The sequence below is a fragment of the Tupaia chinensis genome, unplaced genomic scaffold (assembly GCF_000334495.1).
Source record: "Tupaia chinensis unplaced genomic scaffold, TupChi_1.0 Scaffold000081_1, whole genome shotgun sequence".
In the NCBI taxonomy this organism is placed as follows: Eukaryota; Metazoa; Chordata; class Mammalia; order Scandentia; family Tupaiidae; genus Tupaia; species Tupaia belangeri.
Window position 1 is genome coordinate 2,841,959 of NW_006159542.1, and position 20,418 is coordinate 2,862,376.

General features: G+C 36.8%; 1 protein-coding gene across 1 annotated transcript in view; it reads right to left on the reverse strand.

Annotated features, from left to right (window-relative positions):
* The window catches only part of SHOC1 (shortage in chiasmata 1), a 70,590-nt gene that overhangs the window by 37,835 nt on the left and 12,337 nt on the right, over window positions 1-20,418 (reverse strand). Inside the window, exons 4-13 of the mRNA XM_027769451.1 lie at window positions 18,602-18,767; window positions 18,305-18,416; window positions 17,104-17,257; window positions 15,406-15,489; window positions 12,590-12,698; window positions 10,648-10,739; window positions 9,668-9,910; window positions 7,308-7,721; window positions 5,007-5,126; window positions 2,753-2,929 (exon numbers count right to left, since the gene is read on the reverse strand). Coding sequence (XP_027625252.1) covers window positions 2,753-2,929; window positions 5,007-5,126; window positions 7,308-7,721; window positions 9,668-9,910; window positions 10,648-10,739; window positions 12,590-12,698; window positions 15,406-15,489; window positions 17,104-17,257; window positions 18,305-18,416; window positions 18,602-18,767 — 1,671 coding nt within the window. The remainder of the gene's footprint in view (window positions 1-2,752; window positions 2,930-5,006; window positions 5,127-7,307; window positions 7,722-9,667; window positions 9,911-10,647; window positions 10,740-12,589; window positions 12,699-15,405; window positions 15,490-17,103; window positions 17,258-18,304; window positions 18,417-18,601; window positions 18,768-20,418) is intronic.

A 20,418-nucleotide genomic window follows, 5' to 3' on the forward strand; every position in this document is an offset into this window, starting at 1 on the left:
ATTTATGCTTTATAATATACATCTAAAAATTTAAAATCTACTTTCTAGAGCTATTATACCAGTTCACAAATGGTATAAGAATGTTATAATAGCTACTTTCATTTCTCCCTCCCAGGACTTTATATTATCATCATGTGTTTTCTTTTTATAAATATTATAAACATTCCATTACATTGCTTTTTTTTTTTGTTAAAACAGTCAATTATTCTTTAAAGAGATTCAAATAATAAGAAAATGACTTCTTAGCCTTTTTAGCTGAGATCAAATGTAGTAAATAGTAAGAAAAATCTCTTAGATATTTGCCCATGTAGTTACTATTTCTGGTGATCTTCATCCCTTTGGGTGTATATATATTTCCATTTGGTATCATTTTTCTCTGCCTTTAGGACGTACTTTAACATTTTGTGCAGTTCAGGTCAGTACCTGATTAATTCTTTCAGCTTTTATTTATCTGAAAACTTATTTTGCCTTCATTTGTTAAATATATTTCTACATAGTATAGAAAACTAAATTGATATTTTTCATTCAGCATTTTTTAAATGTTACTTCACTGTCTTTTTTTTTTTTTCTTTTTTGAGAGAGATTTTTGCTATAGGGTGCATGTGCTTGCCGGAGAGACAGAGACAGGGAGACAGAAGCAATAAATCACAGCACACCTCCTTCTCCCCCCACGGGGGACGGCCCCGCCATAATCCCTTCTCTTCCATTATTCTCTTGGTATTTTGGACATGCATGCATACACATCTGGTGTGAGTTTCAAGCCAGGTCCAGAATTCAAACCACAGTCCGCCAGCACCTCAACCACCATGCCACCTGCTAGCCCTCTCTGCTATCTTTTGCTTGTATTATTTCCGACAAGAAATAATGTTGCATTTCCCCCAAGGTACTCGTACGGTTTTCTTTTCTTATTGGTTTTGAGCAATTTGACTGCACTGTGCTGAAGCTTTCTTCTTGCTTCTTGTTCTTATAATTCATTGTCTTGGATCTGCGAGTGTGTAGTTTTCATTCAGTCTGAAAAGTTTCAGTCATTTTTTTATTCAAACATTTTTTATGTTTATCCCCTTATTCTGCTTTAGGAACTCAAATGACCCATGGGCCATCTGAAGTTTTTCCATAGTCCATTTGTGCTCTTTTATTTCCTTTTCTTGCTTCTTGTTCTTATAATTCATTGTCTTGGATCTGCGAGTGTGTAGTTTTCATTCAGTCTGAAAAGTTTCAGTCATTTTTTTATTCAAACATTTTTTATGTTTATCCCCCTTATTCTTCTGCTTTAGGAACTCAAATGACCCATTGGGCCATCTGAAGTTTTTCCATAGTCCATTCGTGCTCTTCTATTTCCTTTCCTTCACGCCTTTCCTTTTTCTTCCTTCATTCTTCATTTACTCCAGCTTTATTCTGAATAGTTTTTATTGCTACACTTTCAAGTTAATTTTTTCTTCTGCGATATTGAATCTGTCATTATTCCTATTTCATCTCATCTATTTAATCTCTAGAAGTTTCAAATGGGTCTTTCTTGGGACTCTAACTTTTTGAACATGTGGAAAACAATTGTAATAAGTTTCAGTGTCCTCCTCCAATGGCTCTACTATCATTGTTAGTTCTGGGTTTGTTTTGATTGATTATTCTCATTGTGGGTTGTGTTCTGGCTTTTTGTATGCCTGGTAGTTTGACTGGATACCGGACACTGTGAATTTTACCTTGTTGGGTGCTGAATACTTTTGTATTCCTATAAATCCCCTTAAGCTTTGTAGTGGGATGCAGTTAAGTTCCTTGGAAATAGTGTGACCTTTTGGGTCTTGCTTTTGTGATTTGCTAGGCAGTTCCAGAGCAACGCTAAGTCTAGAGATGATTATTGCCTAGAACAGGCAAGACTTTTCTGAGTACTCTACTTACTCCACTTAATCCCACATGAATGATGAGTTTTTCTTGTAGGCAGGTGGGAACAGATATTTTTCTGAACTGAGTGAATGCAGCACATTCTTCCTTCTAATTCCTTCAGATGGTTTGTTTCCCCAACCTTAGGCTATTTCCTCACACATGATTTCTTTTATCAGTATTCTGCTGAATACTTGAGGAAGTCCTGCAGATCTCTAAGACTCTGTGTGAAGTTCTCTGCTCTCTAATATTCTGTTCTTAAGCTCTAGGGACATTAATCTCCTTAAACTGTCTGTTCTGATTATCCTACAGGCTCTGCTGCAGGTTCTCCTCCCTATGCCATGGCCTGGCCTGGTGTAATGGTAGGTTCCCCTCGCTTGTTTCCCATCCCTCAGGAACCAATGTCCTTTATTACTTGAAGCCCATGGTCCTAAAAACTAGTTTCATGTACTTTGTCTTTGCCTTTTGTTGTTATCATTTCTGGCAAGAGGGTAAATCTAGTTCCTTTTACTCTATCTTGACACAAGAAACATTCTAAGACTAAATTGAACTGATTTATTGTTTATCTTCCCCTTCCCTTTTTTGGGAGTAATCCAAATGGTTTGGATACTAATTAATAGTATGATTAATTTAGTTTCTGTATTAGAAATCTGTCAAGTAATATATGTCAAATAGGAACTTCATTGAGAAGCAATAGCAGGCAATATTTCTTACTTTTTCCTCTTAGCTAATCCTCCAGTATTGGTTTTTGGGTGTGGGGGGGAGTACCTTCATCTGTGACTAATTTCTGCATCATTTATACTCAGTTATTCTAATTTTATACAATAATTTATAAACTTACATCCTTTTAAATAGTGTTACTTTGTTTTGGACTTACCTTGGTGAACAGTATCATTTAGTATTTTTTCTTGTTCCTTTAAGAGGAACCTTGTTTGGTCAAAAGTAACAGTGGCAAATTTCCAATTAGCAGCAGGGAGAGTACATAGGCATAAAAGATTTTTTAAGATAGGAGCAGCTGCTGCTTCTAGAAGGCAGTGTGCCTGGCATTGGCTATCTGTAAAAATAAAAGCATTAAAGGCAATGTTTTTTCAGGATGGCAAGTTCTTTTTGATAAAGCAATTAAATATTTTCTATCTATCCAATCTCATTTCTGGGTTAAAAAGCATGATATTGAATAGAGATTTATTTCAGGATATTTACTCTAAATAGACTAGTAAAAACAAGCAAAAAATTTGTAGGATTATATAATTTTATGCTAGCTTATTTAGCATAAAGAATTCATTTAGTAACTAATTTAACATGATAGCTATGGAGAGACATAAAAAGGGGATCACATAATTATTTTTCTTTTTCCTCTTACACTATTTATTAGCTTGCAGCCTTGGGCTGAATACATGTGTAATGATGACAGTCTTTCTTTTTTCTTTTTTTAACTAGAAAATAATTGTTTAAAGATCTGCATAATCACCTAGAAAATGATAAACAAAATTAAATCCAAAGAATAAAAATATTTTGAGAATTAGTGTTGTATTTCCTTATTTATTTTGGTAATGAGCACAATATTTCTTTTTTTTTTTTTGAGAGAGAGAGAGTTTCTGCTATAGGGCATGTGTGTTCACCGGAGAAACAGAGACAGAAAGATATCAAGTGAGAAACCCCCCCCACCCCAGGGGAGGTGGCTACACTGCAATCCCTTCTCCTCCATTCTCCTCTCAGTATTTTGGGCACGCACGTACACATGGCCTGCGTGAGTTTTAAACCACTGAGTCTGGTACTCCAACGGCAGTTGACTGTGTAGGAGTCCAGCAATGTAACCATTATGCCATCTGCTGATCCCGAGCATAATATTCTTAAACAGTGGTTCTTTTTTTTTTTTTTTGGAGAGGGTTTTCGCTATAGGGCGTGTGCACTCGCCAGACAGAGAGAGAGAGACATAGAGACAGAAAGCGACAAATCACCCCCCAGAGGGGATGGTCACGCCGCAATCCCTTCTCCTCCATTCTCCTCTTGGGGCCTTGGGCACGCACGCACACGCGCCCGGTGTGAGTTTAAGCCACCGGGTCTGGGACTCGAACCGCGGTTGACTACATGGGAGGTCAGTGACATAGCCATTATGCTAACTGCTGTTCCCAAACAGTGGTTCTTTAGGAGTCAAAGAACTTTCTCCTTTATCACAAATCAAAACAAAATAAAATCAATGTAAGAATCAATAGTTACTTTTTTTTTTTTTGGAGAGGGTTTTCGCTATAGGGCGTGTGCACTCGCCAGACAGAGAGAGAGAGACATAGAGACAGAAAGCGACAAATCACCCCCCAGAGGGGATGGTCACGCCGCAATCCCTTCTCCTCCATTCTCCTCTCGGGATCTTGGGCACGCACGCACACGCGCCCGGCGTGAGTTTTAAGCCACTGGGTCCGGGACGCGAACCGCGGTTGACTACGTGGGAGTCCAGCAACATAGCCATTACGCTAACTGCTGGTTCCCAATAGTTACTTATTTTTATCATCCTCATGTAAGAGAACAGAAGAGTAAGAGTAACAGAACAGAGAGAGCAACTATTAGCAGTTCATTTTTCAGACTGGGCAAAAGAGTTTGAGAAATTGCACTTTGTTGGGACCAGCAGTTACCGTAATGCTAGACTCCCACGTAGTCGACCGCGGTTCGCGCCCCGGACCCGGTGGCTTAAAACTCACGCCGGGCACGTGTGCATGCATGCCCAAGATCCCGAGAGGAGAATGGAGGAGAAGGGATTGTGGCATGACCATCCCCCCTGGGGGGTGATTTCTCACTTTCTGTCTGTCTCTCTCTGTCTCTCTGGCAAGCGCACATGCCCTATAGCAAAAACCTCTCAAAAAAAAAAAGAAAGAAAGAAATTGCACTTTGTTCTTCTCTGATAGATACAGAGAAGCAGCAGCGATTTGAATGAAAGAAGTAATGCTTACTAGACTGAAGTAGGGCAATGGAAAAGGCAGAGCATTTCAGATCTTTAAGTGACTTGAAAATAGGAGCAGGATAAAGAGATACCTGAAACAAGTGAAGAAAACTACACGGAAAATAAGATATGTCTTAGGAATCTAGAAAAAACTTTCAAATAAAGTAAATTTAGAAGACTATTTAGGCATGCAGCATACCTGACGCTTGAATTTCAATGACACTGTCTGTTCCCCTTTTCTGATTTGTTGTCTCTAAGGTTTTAGTAGTATAAGCAATAGGACTTTCTTCTTGAAGAGTCAAAGAACAGACTTCCTTATCTTGAAATTCTAATAAAAATATTAATTTGCATTATTCAGGAAAATTGCTTTACTTTAATGTTTATTCTAAAATATGATCCTAATTGTTGATTTCTTCATTGAAACACATCAATAATAAATTGAACAACTACTAACTAACACTGCTGGGTGAGAAGATGAATGGTTAAAAATCAATAGGACGATGGCATCAGATATCAGTGTTTCAATCTCACACACTAGCCTCCGTTTTTCTCATACATAAAATATGGATAAACATGCCTACTTTAAAGGTTGTTATAAGGATTAAATACCAAATACAGTTTCTGATACAAATTCGGCATGTACTGCTATATTTCATTTCTTTTTCCCCATTTGACTTTCCACATACCCTTCCTTCTGTTAGCAAACTTCTCCTCTGACTAAGCCTTCTGGTTTCCACCCTTTCTTTTCTTTTCTTTTTTTTTTTTAATGACAGAGAGCATGTGCACATGAGAGAAAGAGATAACCACCCCAGTCAAGGTCTCATCTCACTGCAATCTCCTTTCCCCACTCTCCAGCACCTCAGAATCCTGGGCACCAGCACATGCGCTCAGCATTTTCAGGCTGATCCAGGAATCTGAGCCCATGGTTGGAGTCTAGCCTGGCAGGGAACTTGCATTACTGCCTTCGTCCTTCCTTAACCAATTCTTAGGCTAATTCTTACTACGCCTTTGTCAGACTTACTTTTCTGTAAGAAGTGTTATATAACTGCCCACTCTCATCCAGATCACCAAAGTGACCCTCCTTTTGTTTCTTCAGCACTCAGGCATCCCTTTCTCTAGATATTTTCCACACTGTATTGAAATTATATTATCTGCACGTCTGGCTGGCCTACTCTATTACACTGTGAGCTTCTCGGGGCAGCAACATAGTTATTTCTAAGCAGTAATTTAGTGCCTGAGCATTCAATTAATTTTCTTTCTTCTTTCCTAGGCATTGTAGGGTATTTACACAACGTGCACATACACATTATGAGTCTAGTTATTCTATTTTTTAATTAAAAAAAATTTGCCAGAAGGTATGTGTGCTTGCCAGAGAGAGAGAGAGAATTCCCCCAGTGGGGTATTGTCATGCCGTAATACCTTTTCCTCTATTTCTCCAACCTGTTGGAATTTTGAGCATGCATATATATGCCTGGCATATTTTTAAGCCTGCAGGGCTGGGATTTGAACTGTGGTTGTCCATATAGGATCCAGTTCTCAATGCACAGGGTTTAACTGCTGCACTACAAGGCTGCTTCTCTAGTTATTTTAGCTAGATAATTATGTCATTTCTCTATAATATGATTACAGGATAATTTTAGAAATAAGTTACCATCTTGAAACATTTGAAATATATGAGCTTTAAATAGTTAAAATATAATGGTAGAGTATACCCTAAATTAGATTAATTATGTTATTATTTTCAAGTAATACTATCAATTAACTGTAAATAATTGGAATTATGTGATAAAATAATATTAATTATTGGAATATTTTAGGAACTCTAAGAAGCTTTTTAACATTTCTTGCCCCCAAATCAACTGTTAAATAAAATGAGAAGTAAGACATATATCAAAATATTCCCTCTATTACTAATAAAGGCTAAGATGAAAAACAGAGCTTAGTTTGAGAAGTGAATGAATTGTCACCCAAGAAGGTATATTATAAGGTGGCCAAATCATGACACTGCCAAAACCAGCAAATAAAGCTCCAGGGTTAAAAAGAAAAAAAGATAAATTATAAGGTGGTGAAAGGATTGTGTAAAAATAAACTTTAAAGTGAATATATATAAACATAAAGGATCACAAAATTCTGAAATCTTTAAATACTATTCTGCATTTTTACCAAATTTTTCACTGTGAAAAACAGACTGCTGAAAAAAAGTTAGAAATACTATGAATTTGTATGGCCATGAAGGAAACAAGTTTTACAAATAGTGACTTTTGTTTCAAATTCAAATGCACTTTCTATTTTTTTTGGAAAATACATGTCTTTATCTAAATCTACACCTACATATCCATATCTCCATATATAAAAAGTATCATGAATCCAAGCCATTTTCTCTGGCCATAAAAACTAACTTAATTATATCCAAAGAGCTTTATTTCTTTGCTTTCTATAATAAATTTTGCAGTTAGTCCTTGGCCTATCATATTTACTAAAAATACAAACTTTCACCCACCATCTTTTTCATCACTGTCTATGATCTGACCAGTCATTGAGGTGCAAGTTTTATATTTATTTCGCAGCATAATAAAGTCACTCAAAAGGTCCAAATCATTCTCCTGTTTTTTACCATGTTCAAAAGATGTTTTTTTAATTTTTGAGGATGATTCAACACATAGTACTGTGCAGTCAAGTTTAAAGTGATCTTTATTTTCTTTCTTTTGGATTATGTTATAAACTAGTTCTTGATCTTTCTTCGTTTTCTCTTCTTTTGTTGATTTTTCACCCTCAGAGATATATTCATCAGAAAAACACAAATCTGGTACTCTCGCTAGAGATGAACTTTCTTGTGGAAGTGGTAAATGATCATTTGTAGATTTCTCATTAATAAGTTCAATAGGTGAGGTGCAATGTTCATGCTCTAGACATGCTGAAACAGAAAATAGAAAACAGGGAAATGACCTCAATGCCTAAACAAGTGTTCTATTAGGGCATTAGGAAAACTTTCAGTTGCAGTTTATTATAGATATAATTAGATCCTTACGAGTACTTTATTTACTGCTTTGAAAATCAATTTTGGGGGATCCAGCAGTTAGCGTAATGGCTATGTTGCTGGACTCCCACGTAGTCGACTGCAGTTCGTGTCCCGGACCTGGTGGCTTAAAACTCACGCCGGGCGCGTTTGCGTGCATGCCCAAGATCCCGAGAGGAGAATGGAGAAGGGATTGCAGCGTGACCATCCCCCCTGGGGGGTGATTTCTTGCTTTCTGTCTCTCTGTCTCTGTCTGGCAAGCGCACGTGCCCTATAGTGAAAACCTCTCCAAAAAAAAAAAATCAATTTTGGTTTGAATAAGATAAATTTTCTTAAATAGTAAAAATTTAGTACATCTTTTTTTCTCATGATAAGAGCTAGGTTATCAAGCACAGAAGGAATCTATTTATAGGAAAGTCCTATCATTAGTAAGCTTATGAGTCACAGCCTTGGAGGTTAATGGTAAAAGCTTATATACTAGGCAAGCCAGATTGGAAAAAAATACTTGCAATACATATACCTGACAAAGGATTGTATGCAAAGAAAGAAAGAAAGAAAGAAAGAACTCTTATAACTCAACATTTAAAGGAAAACTGAATTTAAAAACTATGGGAAGATTTGAACAATCCTTCATATAAGATATGTATATTCTACAACATGGATGAAACTTGAAAACATGCTAAGGTGAAAGAAGCCAGTGAGAAAAGGACACATACTGTAGGCTGACTCTGTGTTCTAGTGGTCAAGGGAGCCAACTGCACAGTTCAAATCCCAATTTTTGCAGCTTGAAAAATACATTGGGGATCAGCAGATGGAATAGTGGTTAAGGCATTGGACTCCCACATGGTTGACTGCAGTTCGAATCCCAGACCTGGTGGCTTGCTTTCTCACTTTCCCTCTCCCTCATCTCTCTGTTTCTCTCTGGTGAATGCATGTGCCCTACAGAAAATTAAAATAATAATAATAAAAATAAAATAAATAATTCTAAAAAAGAAAAACACAATAGGTACTTGTGCATGCATGCCCCAAATCCCAACGGAACAGAGAAATGGAGGAGAAGGGGTTGTGGCATAATCACACAACATGGTGGTGGTGGGGGGGTGCTTTCTTCTCCCTCTTTGTCTCTCTGTCTCTCTGGTGAGAACATCTGCCCACTGGCAATAAAAAATTTTAAAAGAATATATATATCTTGTCTGATTCCATTTGTATGATTCTTTTCTAAGTGAAATATGAATGTTGGACACTAAAATATTTTTGTAAGTTAAAGATGATTTTTTTTGCGGGGGGAGAGGTTTTTGCTATAGGGCGCGTGTGCTCACCAGACAGAGACAGAGAGACAGAAAGCGAGAAGTCACTCCCCGGGGGGATGGCCACACCGCAATCCCTTCTCCTCCATTCTCCTCTCGGGATCTTGGGCACGCACACACATGCGCCCGGTGTGAGTTTTAAGCCACTGGGTCTGGGACATGAACCATGGTTGACTATGTGGGAGTCCAGCGACATAGCCATTACACTAACTGCTGGTCTCAAAGATGAATTTTTACAGTTCATGAATATTGTTTTTTCAAAAGCACAAACTCTAAGAGCACATTAAAAATGAGACCATGGAACTTTAGGATAAAATAGAATTATAGGATAAGCTAGTCAAACTTCTCCATTTTTTTTTTTTGGAAGAAGAAAATGAGGTCTACAGTTGGTCAGATCAATAATTCTGGCAGTGCCAGACTCAATACTGAATGCTATAACTTAGTTATAGTTATTCAATCACCTAGAGAAAATCCAGTATCTAACATTTCTCATTCTGAAAATGCTTACACAAGTCATATTTATTATTATGAGCTTACACTGTAATTGAGGCAATTTTTTAGGCAAAAATATCTCCGTTATAGTGTCACTGAAAGATAGATTATTGTAACAGAAGTATGTATTCAGATGTTCCAAAGTTTCTCTCACTATTGGATTTAGTCCTGCTTGTTTCCACCACTCTGTCATTGCATGATTAATTACAAGTCTTCCTTTTTCAACAGAAATTATCTTTTTCAAACTTGTAACTGAAGATTGACTGTTGGGCTCTTGAATTCTTGACACTTAAAGAAATAAAAAACAAATAGTGAGAAGCAGTGTACAAGGCAAAAGAAATGAAAAACACGACCACTGAATTTCTTTATAAGACATATTTTCACACATTAAAATATAAAAACTTGAAGTTATATCTGATACTCTGTTTTCAAGATGCTAATATTTGTACAAGTTCAAATTAATATAGTAATAGAAGTCACATAAAGGATTTGGTTCAATCTTTAGAAATCTTAGAGAGTTACAATTATTTCAATATTTAGTAGGAAAAGAAACTGTTATTTCATTTGACCATTTTAAATTACTAAATTAATACCTTTGAAGATTGGCCCCATAGCTAAGTGGTTCAGCACTGCATGGAAAGCCAGATCCCACATGGCTACCTGCAGTTTGAATCCTGGCCTGGCAGGCTTGAAAACCACACTGGACACCTGTGTGTGTGTATGCCCCAAATTCTCATGAGATGCAGAAATAGAGGAAAAAGGATTGAGGCATGCCTATGAGGCATGCAAATATTCCCAAGATCCTTAGAGTAGGATGGAAGAGAAGGGATTGTGGTGTGGTTATCTCCACTGGGGAGTGATTTCTCACTTCCTCTCTCTTTCTCTCTCTCTCTCTCTCTGTTATGTCTCTGATAAGACCATGCACCCTATAACAAAAACTGAAAAATAAAAGTAAAAAAAAATGACATTTCTACTGATTGTTACCTATACTTTCTATTCACCATTTGAAAGTGATTAATCTTTACCTGTAAGCGAAAATGGGTTCAAAGAGCTTCTGCAATGTTCTAATTGCCACATCATACAGTATTTATTAGCTGCATCTTCAGCAGTAAGCAAACTACAGAAAAAGAAGTTAAAATTTAATAACAATATATTAATAATATTGAGCCTCTAAATGTTTTACACTCAAAAGCAAGTGAAAAATTAACTCCTAATATAAATGTGTAAACTGAAGCTGAGTTTCATATATCCAAATTGCAAATACTGACTTCCTCTCTTCCTGGGGAAGTTTGGTAATTTGTAAAGTTGGTAATCGCTCCTGCTTCCTTCTCCCCCAGTGGCCTTATTCCAGAACAGCAAACTAATCTACCTTAGAAAACATTAAGTTACATGTATGCCACAGGGTATAAGATAGTAACCAAAGCTATCTTAGACTCAGTCAAAGGACAAGGATGCTGGGCTATTAAGCTATACTATCAATTTTGGCTCAAACTAGAATACAATGATCTAGCCCTGCAGTATCAATTCTAAGATTACAGACCATTCTGTGCAGAAACAAGAGGGTACTGAATAAATTTATGGATCATATCTTAGTTCTGCAGTGGTTCCAATGATGAGTCCACATTGACAAAGGTGAATAAGGTAGCAGTGGATGTCTTCAGTTAGAGATGGGCTGTGACCCTGGCCCTCCTTGGGGGAGTAATTTGATAGTCGAGTGTGTTGATCAGCTATTGCACTGCTCTGTAATCTTGGCTATTCCAGGCTGGAGACCTAGGACAAATCTTTTAGAAGACCTTGTAACAACCCTGTAAGGTAGCTACTATTATTATCCCAGTATTGCAGATAAAGAAACTGAACCGCAGAAAAACTGAGGTCACAAGAGTTAGTTAAGTGACCAAATCAGTAGATCTGGCTCTAGTTTAGAGCTTTTAACCACTTTTTAATGGGATGAATTTTCCTCCCCCCAACAAAAACAATTTCATACGTTGAAGCCCTAATCCTCAGTACCTCAGAATGTGACTTATTTGGAGACAGGGAATTTAAAGAGGTAATTAAATTAAATGGAATTGTTAGGGTGCATCCTAATCCAACATGACTGGTTTCCTTATGAGATGAGATGAGATGAAGACACAGACAAAAATGAAGGAGAGATCATGTGGAGACAAAGCCCCAGAGAAAGGCCCTGGAATGAAACCAATCTGCTGATGCTTTATTTTCAGACTGCTATCCTCCAGAACTGTGAGGAAATAAATTTCTGTTTTTAAAGACACCCAGTCTATGGTATTTGTTATGGCAGCTCTAACACACCAATAATGCTACTGCATTGCCTTTCATGGCAGAAAGTGCCAGCAGAGGTAGTGCTATTGGCAAGTATCCACTGGCAATGTTCTAAGTAGATTATTCCAATGCCAGAGTTTTCATAAAATTTTCTATTATTTATTTATTTTATTTAACTTTATTTATTTATTTATTTTATTTGACCAGAGAGGGAGAGAGTGAGAGACAGAGAGAGAGAAAGAGAGAGGGAAAGTAAGAAAGCAAGCCACCAGGCCCAGGACTCAAACCATGGTCAGCCATGTGGGAGTCCAGCACCTTAACTACTGTGCCACCTGCCGGTCCCCTATTATTTATTTTTAATGGTAATATAATAATGTTAAAAATACTAACTGTATAAAGTATCATATTGTGAAAAATTTTCCTACCCTTATTGCCAGAGTACTTAGTTCCCTCCTCGACACAACCAACGTTTCTTGTTTCTTATGTGTCCTTATAAAGATACTCTATGCGTATAAGGCCAAATATGTACATACATATTCATATATTCCCTTCAATTGCTATAGACACTATACTGTTTCTTACATTTTTAAAAATAGAAGTATCTTGGAAAATGCCTCTATATGGAGAGATTTAGTTAAAGATCACTTGTTTTGAATTGCAACTTGTGTTCTAGATGTAATCTTTACTTACATTTTACAAACTGGAGAAATTAAAAATGTCTGAAGTTCTACACAGAATGAAGTCACTGAAGAACGTTGGCTTCTTGGGTGTAGAGGAGTTAGGGGCATTTCTAACTCTGCTGAAATATTGATAATGATTATGTTTCATAAACACTGAGTAAACTTAAGCATAATTCAGAACTTTTTATAAGCAAATTGTTAGATCATTGTTGTGGCAAGAATATTTTAATAAAAAATGTGAGTTACTTGATATACAAAATCATAGTTTTCAATTTACATCTATGTAAGGAATTAAATGTATATATACACATGGTATCTCAACTATGATAACGATGATTTTTAAAACATACATTGACAACAAACTTTATTGAGTTGTCTGTATATAAGAAATTCTAAGAACTTTATGTGTAATACTTCTTTTAATTCTGGCAGTTTAATTCTGGCAGTTTACTTAAAAGAGTAATATTTTTATCTCCATACTTGGTATTCATGATGCAAAGCAAATAGTATTATTCCAAGCAGTTCTACACCTTAATAAGTCAGTTGTGGGTGGCTAACACAGTTAAATTTTTTTTTTTTTTTTTGGAGAGGTTTTTCACTACAGGGCGCGTGCGCTCGCCAGACAGACAGAGAGAGACATAGAGACAGAAAGCGAGAAATCATCCCCCAGGGGGGATGGTCACGCTGCAATCCCTTTTCCTCCATTCTCCTCTCGGGATCTTGGGCACGCACGCACACACACCCGGCGTGAGTGTTAAGCCACCGGGTTCGGGACGCGAACCGCAGTCAACTACGTGGGAGTCCAGCGACATAGCCATTATGCTAACTGCTGGTTCCCCACAGTTAAATATTTTATAGGGTAGGCCTGATAAAGTGATATTCAGGGCTGGCAGGTAGCATAGTGGTTAAAGCACTGGACTCCCACAAGGCCAACTGTGGTTTGAGTCCCAAACTTGGTGGCTTGCTTTCTCTCTCTCTCTCTCTGGTCAAAATGAAGAACAATAATAATTTAATTTAATTAATAATTCTTAAAAAAAGAAAAACTGATCCTCATATTATTTTAAGTAGTCAATGTAGTTTTATCACTTTCATAAATAAAGCATTAAATTTTCAAATGGAGATTAAAATGATTCACTTATAAATGTAACTAAATAACAGTATCATCAATATCGTCAGGAAGCAACATAATTTAGTATTACACTGGAACAAAAGATGATTCTGAGATTCCAAATTTTTAAAAAATATTTATTTAACTTTATATATTCATTCATTCATTTTTAATTTGACCAGAGAGTCACACACAGAAAGAGAGAGAGAGAGAGAAGGTGAGAAAGCAAGACACCAGGTCCAGGATTTGAACCATGGTCAGCCACATGGGAGCATCCAGCACCTTAACCACCACACCACCTGCTGGTCCCATGAGATTCCAAATTTGATAGGACAATAATACTAACAATGATGCACCAAAGAATGATAGTATTATCTTGGGGTATTATAAGGTTAAATTTTAAAAAAGTGTAACAAAGGTTAACAAGACTGCTAATACTGGGATAAAATATAAAATTTGATTTACTGAGCTACAATATTTTAAGATTTATTTTTTCTTTCTTTCTTTTTTTTTTTTTTGAGATGTTTTTGATATTGGTCATGTGCACTCACCAGAAAGACAGAGATATAGAGACAGAAAGTGAGAAATCACCCCCCAGGGAGATGGCCATGCTGCAATCCCTTCTCCTCCATTCTCCTCTCTGGACCTTGGGCACACACTTGCACGCACCCGGCATGAGTTTAAGCCACCAGGTCTGGGACTCGAACCGTGGTCAACTACATGGGAGTCCAGTGACACAGCCATTATATTATATAAGCCAATTGCTGGTCCCAAGATTTCTATATTCAATATTAATTATTCCTCTTCCCCAATCTTTGTAATTCTCCTCTAAATATTATTCAGTTTTGATGCTGGTAGGATTCCGATTTAATGATAGTAATTAAGTAATAATGGAATAAAAGAAAAAACCAATTAAGATTACAATAATCAACTTTTAAAGACATTTTTGCTACAGGGTACATGTACTTGCCGGAGAGACAGAGACAGACATAGAGAAAGTGAGAAATCACTCGAGATGGCCATGCTGCAATCCCTTCTCCTCCATTCTCCTCTCTGGACCTTGGGCACACACTTGCACGCACCCGGCATGAGTTTAAGCCACCAGGTCTGGGACTCGAACCGTGGTCAACTACATGGGAGTCCAGTGACACAGCCATTATATTATATAAGCCAATTGCTGGTCCCAAGATTTCTATATTCAATATTAATTATTCCTCTTCCCCAATCTTTGTAATTCTCCTCTAAATATTATTCAGTTTTGATGCTGGTAGGATTCCGATTTAATGATAGTAATTAAGTAATAATGGAATAAAAGAAAAAAACAATTAAGATTACAATAATCAACTTTTAAAGACATTTTTGCTACAGGGTACATGTACTTGCCGGAGAGACAGAGACAGACATAGAGAAAGTGAGAAATCACTCCCTGAGGGTTGGCCAGGCTGCAATCCCTTCTCCTCCATTCTCCTGAGATTTTGGACACATGTACACACACTCCCAGTGTGAGTTTAGGGCCTCCAGATCCAGGACTAAAACCATAGTTGATCATGTGAGTGTCCAAAGCCTTAACCACAATGCCAACTGCTGTTCCCAGAATAATCAAATTTTAAACATCAAAATTGACTCATAGAAAGCTGTATATGTGAATGTATGTATTACACTTTTATATCATATTATGTAACTCCTGATACACTCCATAATATATTCAAAATTTCTACCTGGTTCACGGCACTCTGGTTCACTCTGGCTTTGAACAGTCAAAATCTCTATGGAGCTGCATTTTATATCTTCAGTGTCAGATCCTTGGTTAATAGATCAGAAAAGAAAAGGAAGAAACTCTGCTATTAGCAAAAGTACCATTAAATTACATTTTTGTAACCTTGTTTACTGGCTTTCTCCTTTAGATATATCTTTATTGATTTATAGTAAGTCAATTTTCCTTTCAGAGAAAAGTAGAGATTTAGACTTTTGAATAAAATCCTGATATAATAGGTGAATTAGCACCCCCTATGTTCCCCATGCATATCCACAATTGACTCCTTAACAGTCAATCAAATTTATCAAGAAAGATAAAAATGGGGAAATCTATATAATCATTAGAAACTAAAATAAGTGAGCAATTCATAGCCTTAAACGTCAAAGAATGAGATTTTTAAGGATTTAATCTTCATCAATACATGTTGATGTTCTATGCCCCATTTAGGAGGAATTCTACTTGTCTATATTAATCTTGCCCTTTTGACTTCCTTTTTTCAGCTAACATATTTTGCCTATGTCTTTATTTTCTACCTTTTTTTCCCAGAGGATTAATTCTATTATTCAGAGGGCTTTTTTCTGTATTGATTTGGAAGTTATACAGCTTATTTTAAAATCATACCTTGTTATTAATTTGAAAATATATATACATTTTCATCTTTTTTGGTATCAGTTTAAAAAGACAGCATCTCAGTTCCCCTATCAACATGAGGAACTTAGCATATTCTTCCACAAAACTTTCTCCTTTCTCCCAGATCTTAGCTTTTATTAATGTGTTTCAAGTCAGAGGATTAGAATTAATTTATTTTACAATTATGTTCCTAGCTCTGGTTCAAGATAGTAGAAAACATACATATGAGTTTGTCCTTCCAAATCTATGTAATCATGTAAGCTTACCTGCAAGATGCAAGTGCTTAAATGGACTGAGTGACCTTAAATTAACCTCAGCTATAAGGGATAATAAAAAGAACTTGCCCTGGTTCCAAGGAATAAGATCAGAAGTGAGGGGTGCCCTAAATTGTTGCAGTCAGGACCAGTGAGCCAGCAACTCTGGAAAGCCCTCATCACCAACCAATCCCGGACTCTCAAACAATATAATCCCATAAACCTCTTGCTAATTGCTCTAAAAAAGGACCCCTTTCCCTTGCTACTGGGGAAGCAAATTTGAAGTTGCTTCTGTCTCCTTGTTGCCTGGTCATACAATAAAACTTTCTTGTTTTAAGACCTGATGCCATTGCCTTTTGTATGCATCAGGTAATAGAACTGCTTCTTCAGTAACACAAGCTACTCCAGAGGCTGAGGCAGGAGGATCACAACACAGCAAGACCTTGTCTAAAACACCACACAGACACACACCCACACCCACACACATACTCACTACCACCTCCCAAAATTAATGCAGTCACAGGTATTTAGCTTCATTTATAAATTATCTTGAAATGGTTAGATTAATTTCAGAGATGTTTTAAACCTGAAAGAAGTATTTTAAAAAGATGATGCAAAAAATTTATCAATAATAGTAATTCAAAGATTTCAACATGTAACCTTGGGACATTATTACAAAATCTAGAGGTTCAGAAAATATTTTAATGAACAATAGCCTATGTAACAAACATTATTATGTGGCTTTTACAAATAAATATTTTAAAATTAATTCTCACCTCTTTTGAAAATCTTTTCATCTTCATCTACACAACTTATTATTTCTGGTACTAAGTTTGATGACTTCTTCAGTTCTGAGGATGATGGAATATCAATTTCCTGTTTGAGGCTTGTAGGTATCAAAGATTCACACTCAATAGGAAAAAGAGGTGGCTGAAATAATACATAATTAAGAGAAGTTTTTAAGGAGGCTTCCAAATAAATATTCTTGAGTTCATAAATAGACATATTTGCTTAAATGGCATATCAAATTTTGAACTAAACTTATACTCAAAAAATTTGATACTATGCATACTTTTAAAAACCAAAGGAGTAGTAGCCAAAAATATATTCTATTATAGCAATGTTTTCTCTGAGTATTAAATTTATGGTTACTTATTACATTAGTTATATACAATATCCTTAGATACAGAAATATATTCTTTTGGCTAAGCGTAAATTTTTAAAATTCTGCGTTGGAAATAATCACTGAAGCAGATGAAAGACGGTAAATCAAAAGAAATAAAAAGAGCTGAAGGAATGAAGTGAATATTTACTGTACTCCATGTAATACATTTCTTTCTTTTTCTTTTTTTTTTAAGAGAGATTTTTGCTATAGGGTACATGTGCTCACCAGCGAGACAGAGAGATACAGAGAGACAGAAAGAGGGAAATCACCCTCCAGAAGGGATAGCCACGCCACAATCCCTTCTCCTCCATTCTCCTCTTGGAACTTTGGGCATGCACACACACGCACTAGGCATGAGTTTCAAGCCACTGGGTCTGGGACTCAATCTGCATTGACTACATGGAAGTTCAGTTACATAATGATTACACCATCAGCTGGTCCCCAAATCTTTCTAACCTGACAATTGTAAACAGTCAATGTAGATTACTAAAATTTATAAAAGTGTGCTTCATTACTTTTTTTTTTTTTTGCTATAGGGCGCGTACGCTCGCCAGACAGGCAGAGAGAGACATAGAGACAGAAAGCGAGAAATCACCCCCCAGGGGGGATGGTCACGCTCCAATCCCTTCTCCTCCATTCTCCTCTCAAGATCTTGGGCACATACGCACACGCACCCGGCGTAAGTTTTAAGCCACCGGGTCCGGGACTCAAACCACGGTCGACTATGTGGGAGTCCAGCGACATAGCCATTACGCTAACTGCTGGTTCCGCTTCATTACTTTTATAAAAATATTGAAAGCAAATATTACAACCTCATTTAAACCTACTGTATCTTCTGGTTTCTCCTGACAGAAGTTCTCTTTATCCATAGGAAAATCTTCTTTCACAGAAACTTTCAAATCTTCTTGAAAAGAGAGACATTCCCTTAAACCAAAAATAGTGTTTACTAAAAGCAAATTTCATACTAAATTTAGACAGTCAGAACACATTAAAATTAAAGTTCAAGTAAAGCAGTGATAAAATACTATTATTACTAACATCTAAATTTGTGATCATACAAAAATATTTTCTTCTCTTAAAAATATTTATATCATTGGACAATTAAGTACCTGGTAACATTAGGTTCTGTGAAGAGCTGTTCTTTGAAATCTGAAAGGGAGTCCTCTACCCAAGATGGCTTTAGGCTACTTAGGAGAGTATGCGAAGTTGGTAGCTGATTTTTATAGGTCATCAAATTATCTGTGAATATTATTTCTTCTTCATCGATTGATAAATCTGGAAAGAAATTAGAAATTTAAGTAATAAGATTAAAAAATCTAAAAGTTCTACAAAGGGAATAGTTATTATAACCAGTTTATTTATCTATTAATTTGTTGTAGTAGTTTTCTTTTCTTTTTTTTTTTTTTTGGAGAGGTTTTTGCTATAGGGTGCATGTGCTCGCCAGACAGAGACAGACAGAGAGACAGAAAGCAAGAAATCACCCCCCAGGGGGGATGGCCACGCTGCAATCCCCTCTCCTCCGTTCTCCTCCCGGGATCTTGGGCACGCATGCACATGCACCCGGCATGAGTTTTAAGCCACTGGGTCTGGGACGCAAACCGCGGTCGACTACATGAGAGTCCAGCGACATAGCCATTACGCTAACTGCTGGTCCCTTGTTGTAGTTTTCAAGCTGAGGGTCCAGGACTAGAACTGCAGTCAGCCATGTGGAAATTGAGTGCCTTACCACCCCACAACCTACTGGCCCAATAGTTGTGTTTTCAAACACATTTTTAATTCTTTAGTTCTTCCTTACACCAAGTATATAAAGCATACAGCACAGTAGTATAATATAGATAAAAGACTAATACATTCTAATATTATTTAACACACTGAGGAGTAACCAACTATCTCAATAGAGTTGTACTGGCCAATGCTTTATTAGCAAAGATTAATCAATGAGGGAAATAGCCTGTGGTCCAATGCTTCAAAATAGCCAGGAGTAGCCTAAGCAAAAAAATTTAATAATAAAAGCATTTAACTTTTGTGGACCCTTGTCTTTGCTTCTGTGCATAATTTTAGCTCTTGGGTCTCCAATTCTTCCTTTAGGACTCTGACATAAGGTATGGAAATGGTCTAGAGCCTACAAATGAGAACACTCTGATTCTACATTCTATAATAATTATTCCCACAGGGTTGCTATAAAACTAATTACAAAGAAAGTTATATAGCAAACTACCTATTTGAGAAATGTGACTTATCTCACATATTAAGAAACACTACTGCTAACAGTTAATTGATGGAATAATTTTTTCTTCAGTATGGCCACCCTGCCTTGTTAGGTTTATTTCAGAATCTAGGCAGTGTGAGAATTTTAACAGTTTGTGAACCATGGGTGAAAACAGGAAACCTGCACTCATTCTTCAATAATCTCCTGAGTAGAAAGAAAAAAAAGATAATATAAGCTCAAGTGAAGAACTACTGAAAAAGCTAAGCTCCTAAAAGCTAAAGTCACCTGGGGAGCAGGGAGCTGTGGGAGTGGGATAATGGCCTTCTACTCTGAGCAGTGGTCTTTTGGCTAAGTGATGGTGGAATGGCACAAGAAATAGTACAGAGTTTTCGGATTGTGATAGCTCCATGGCCAACTACATAATTGGTGTGCATGTGCCAAATAAATGTGTGATATAAAGCTGGCAGCCAGGGAAAACCCTTTGCCTGGTGCTAGCTGGGTATGTCAAAAGAGAACCTGTGATATAAACCAGCCTAAGGGATTTTTTAAAAATCTAAATCTGTTAAGATTCTGAAAAATGTAGAACAGCCCTTCTTCAAGAGACAGACAGGTCCATGGCTCCTGCGATCTAGCCAGTTTGGAAAAAGGAAGATGTCCCACTGATAACTGGGCCTCCAGCATACAAAACTCGCGTGAACAGCCCTTCTTCAAGAGACA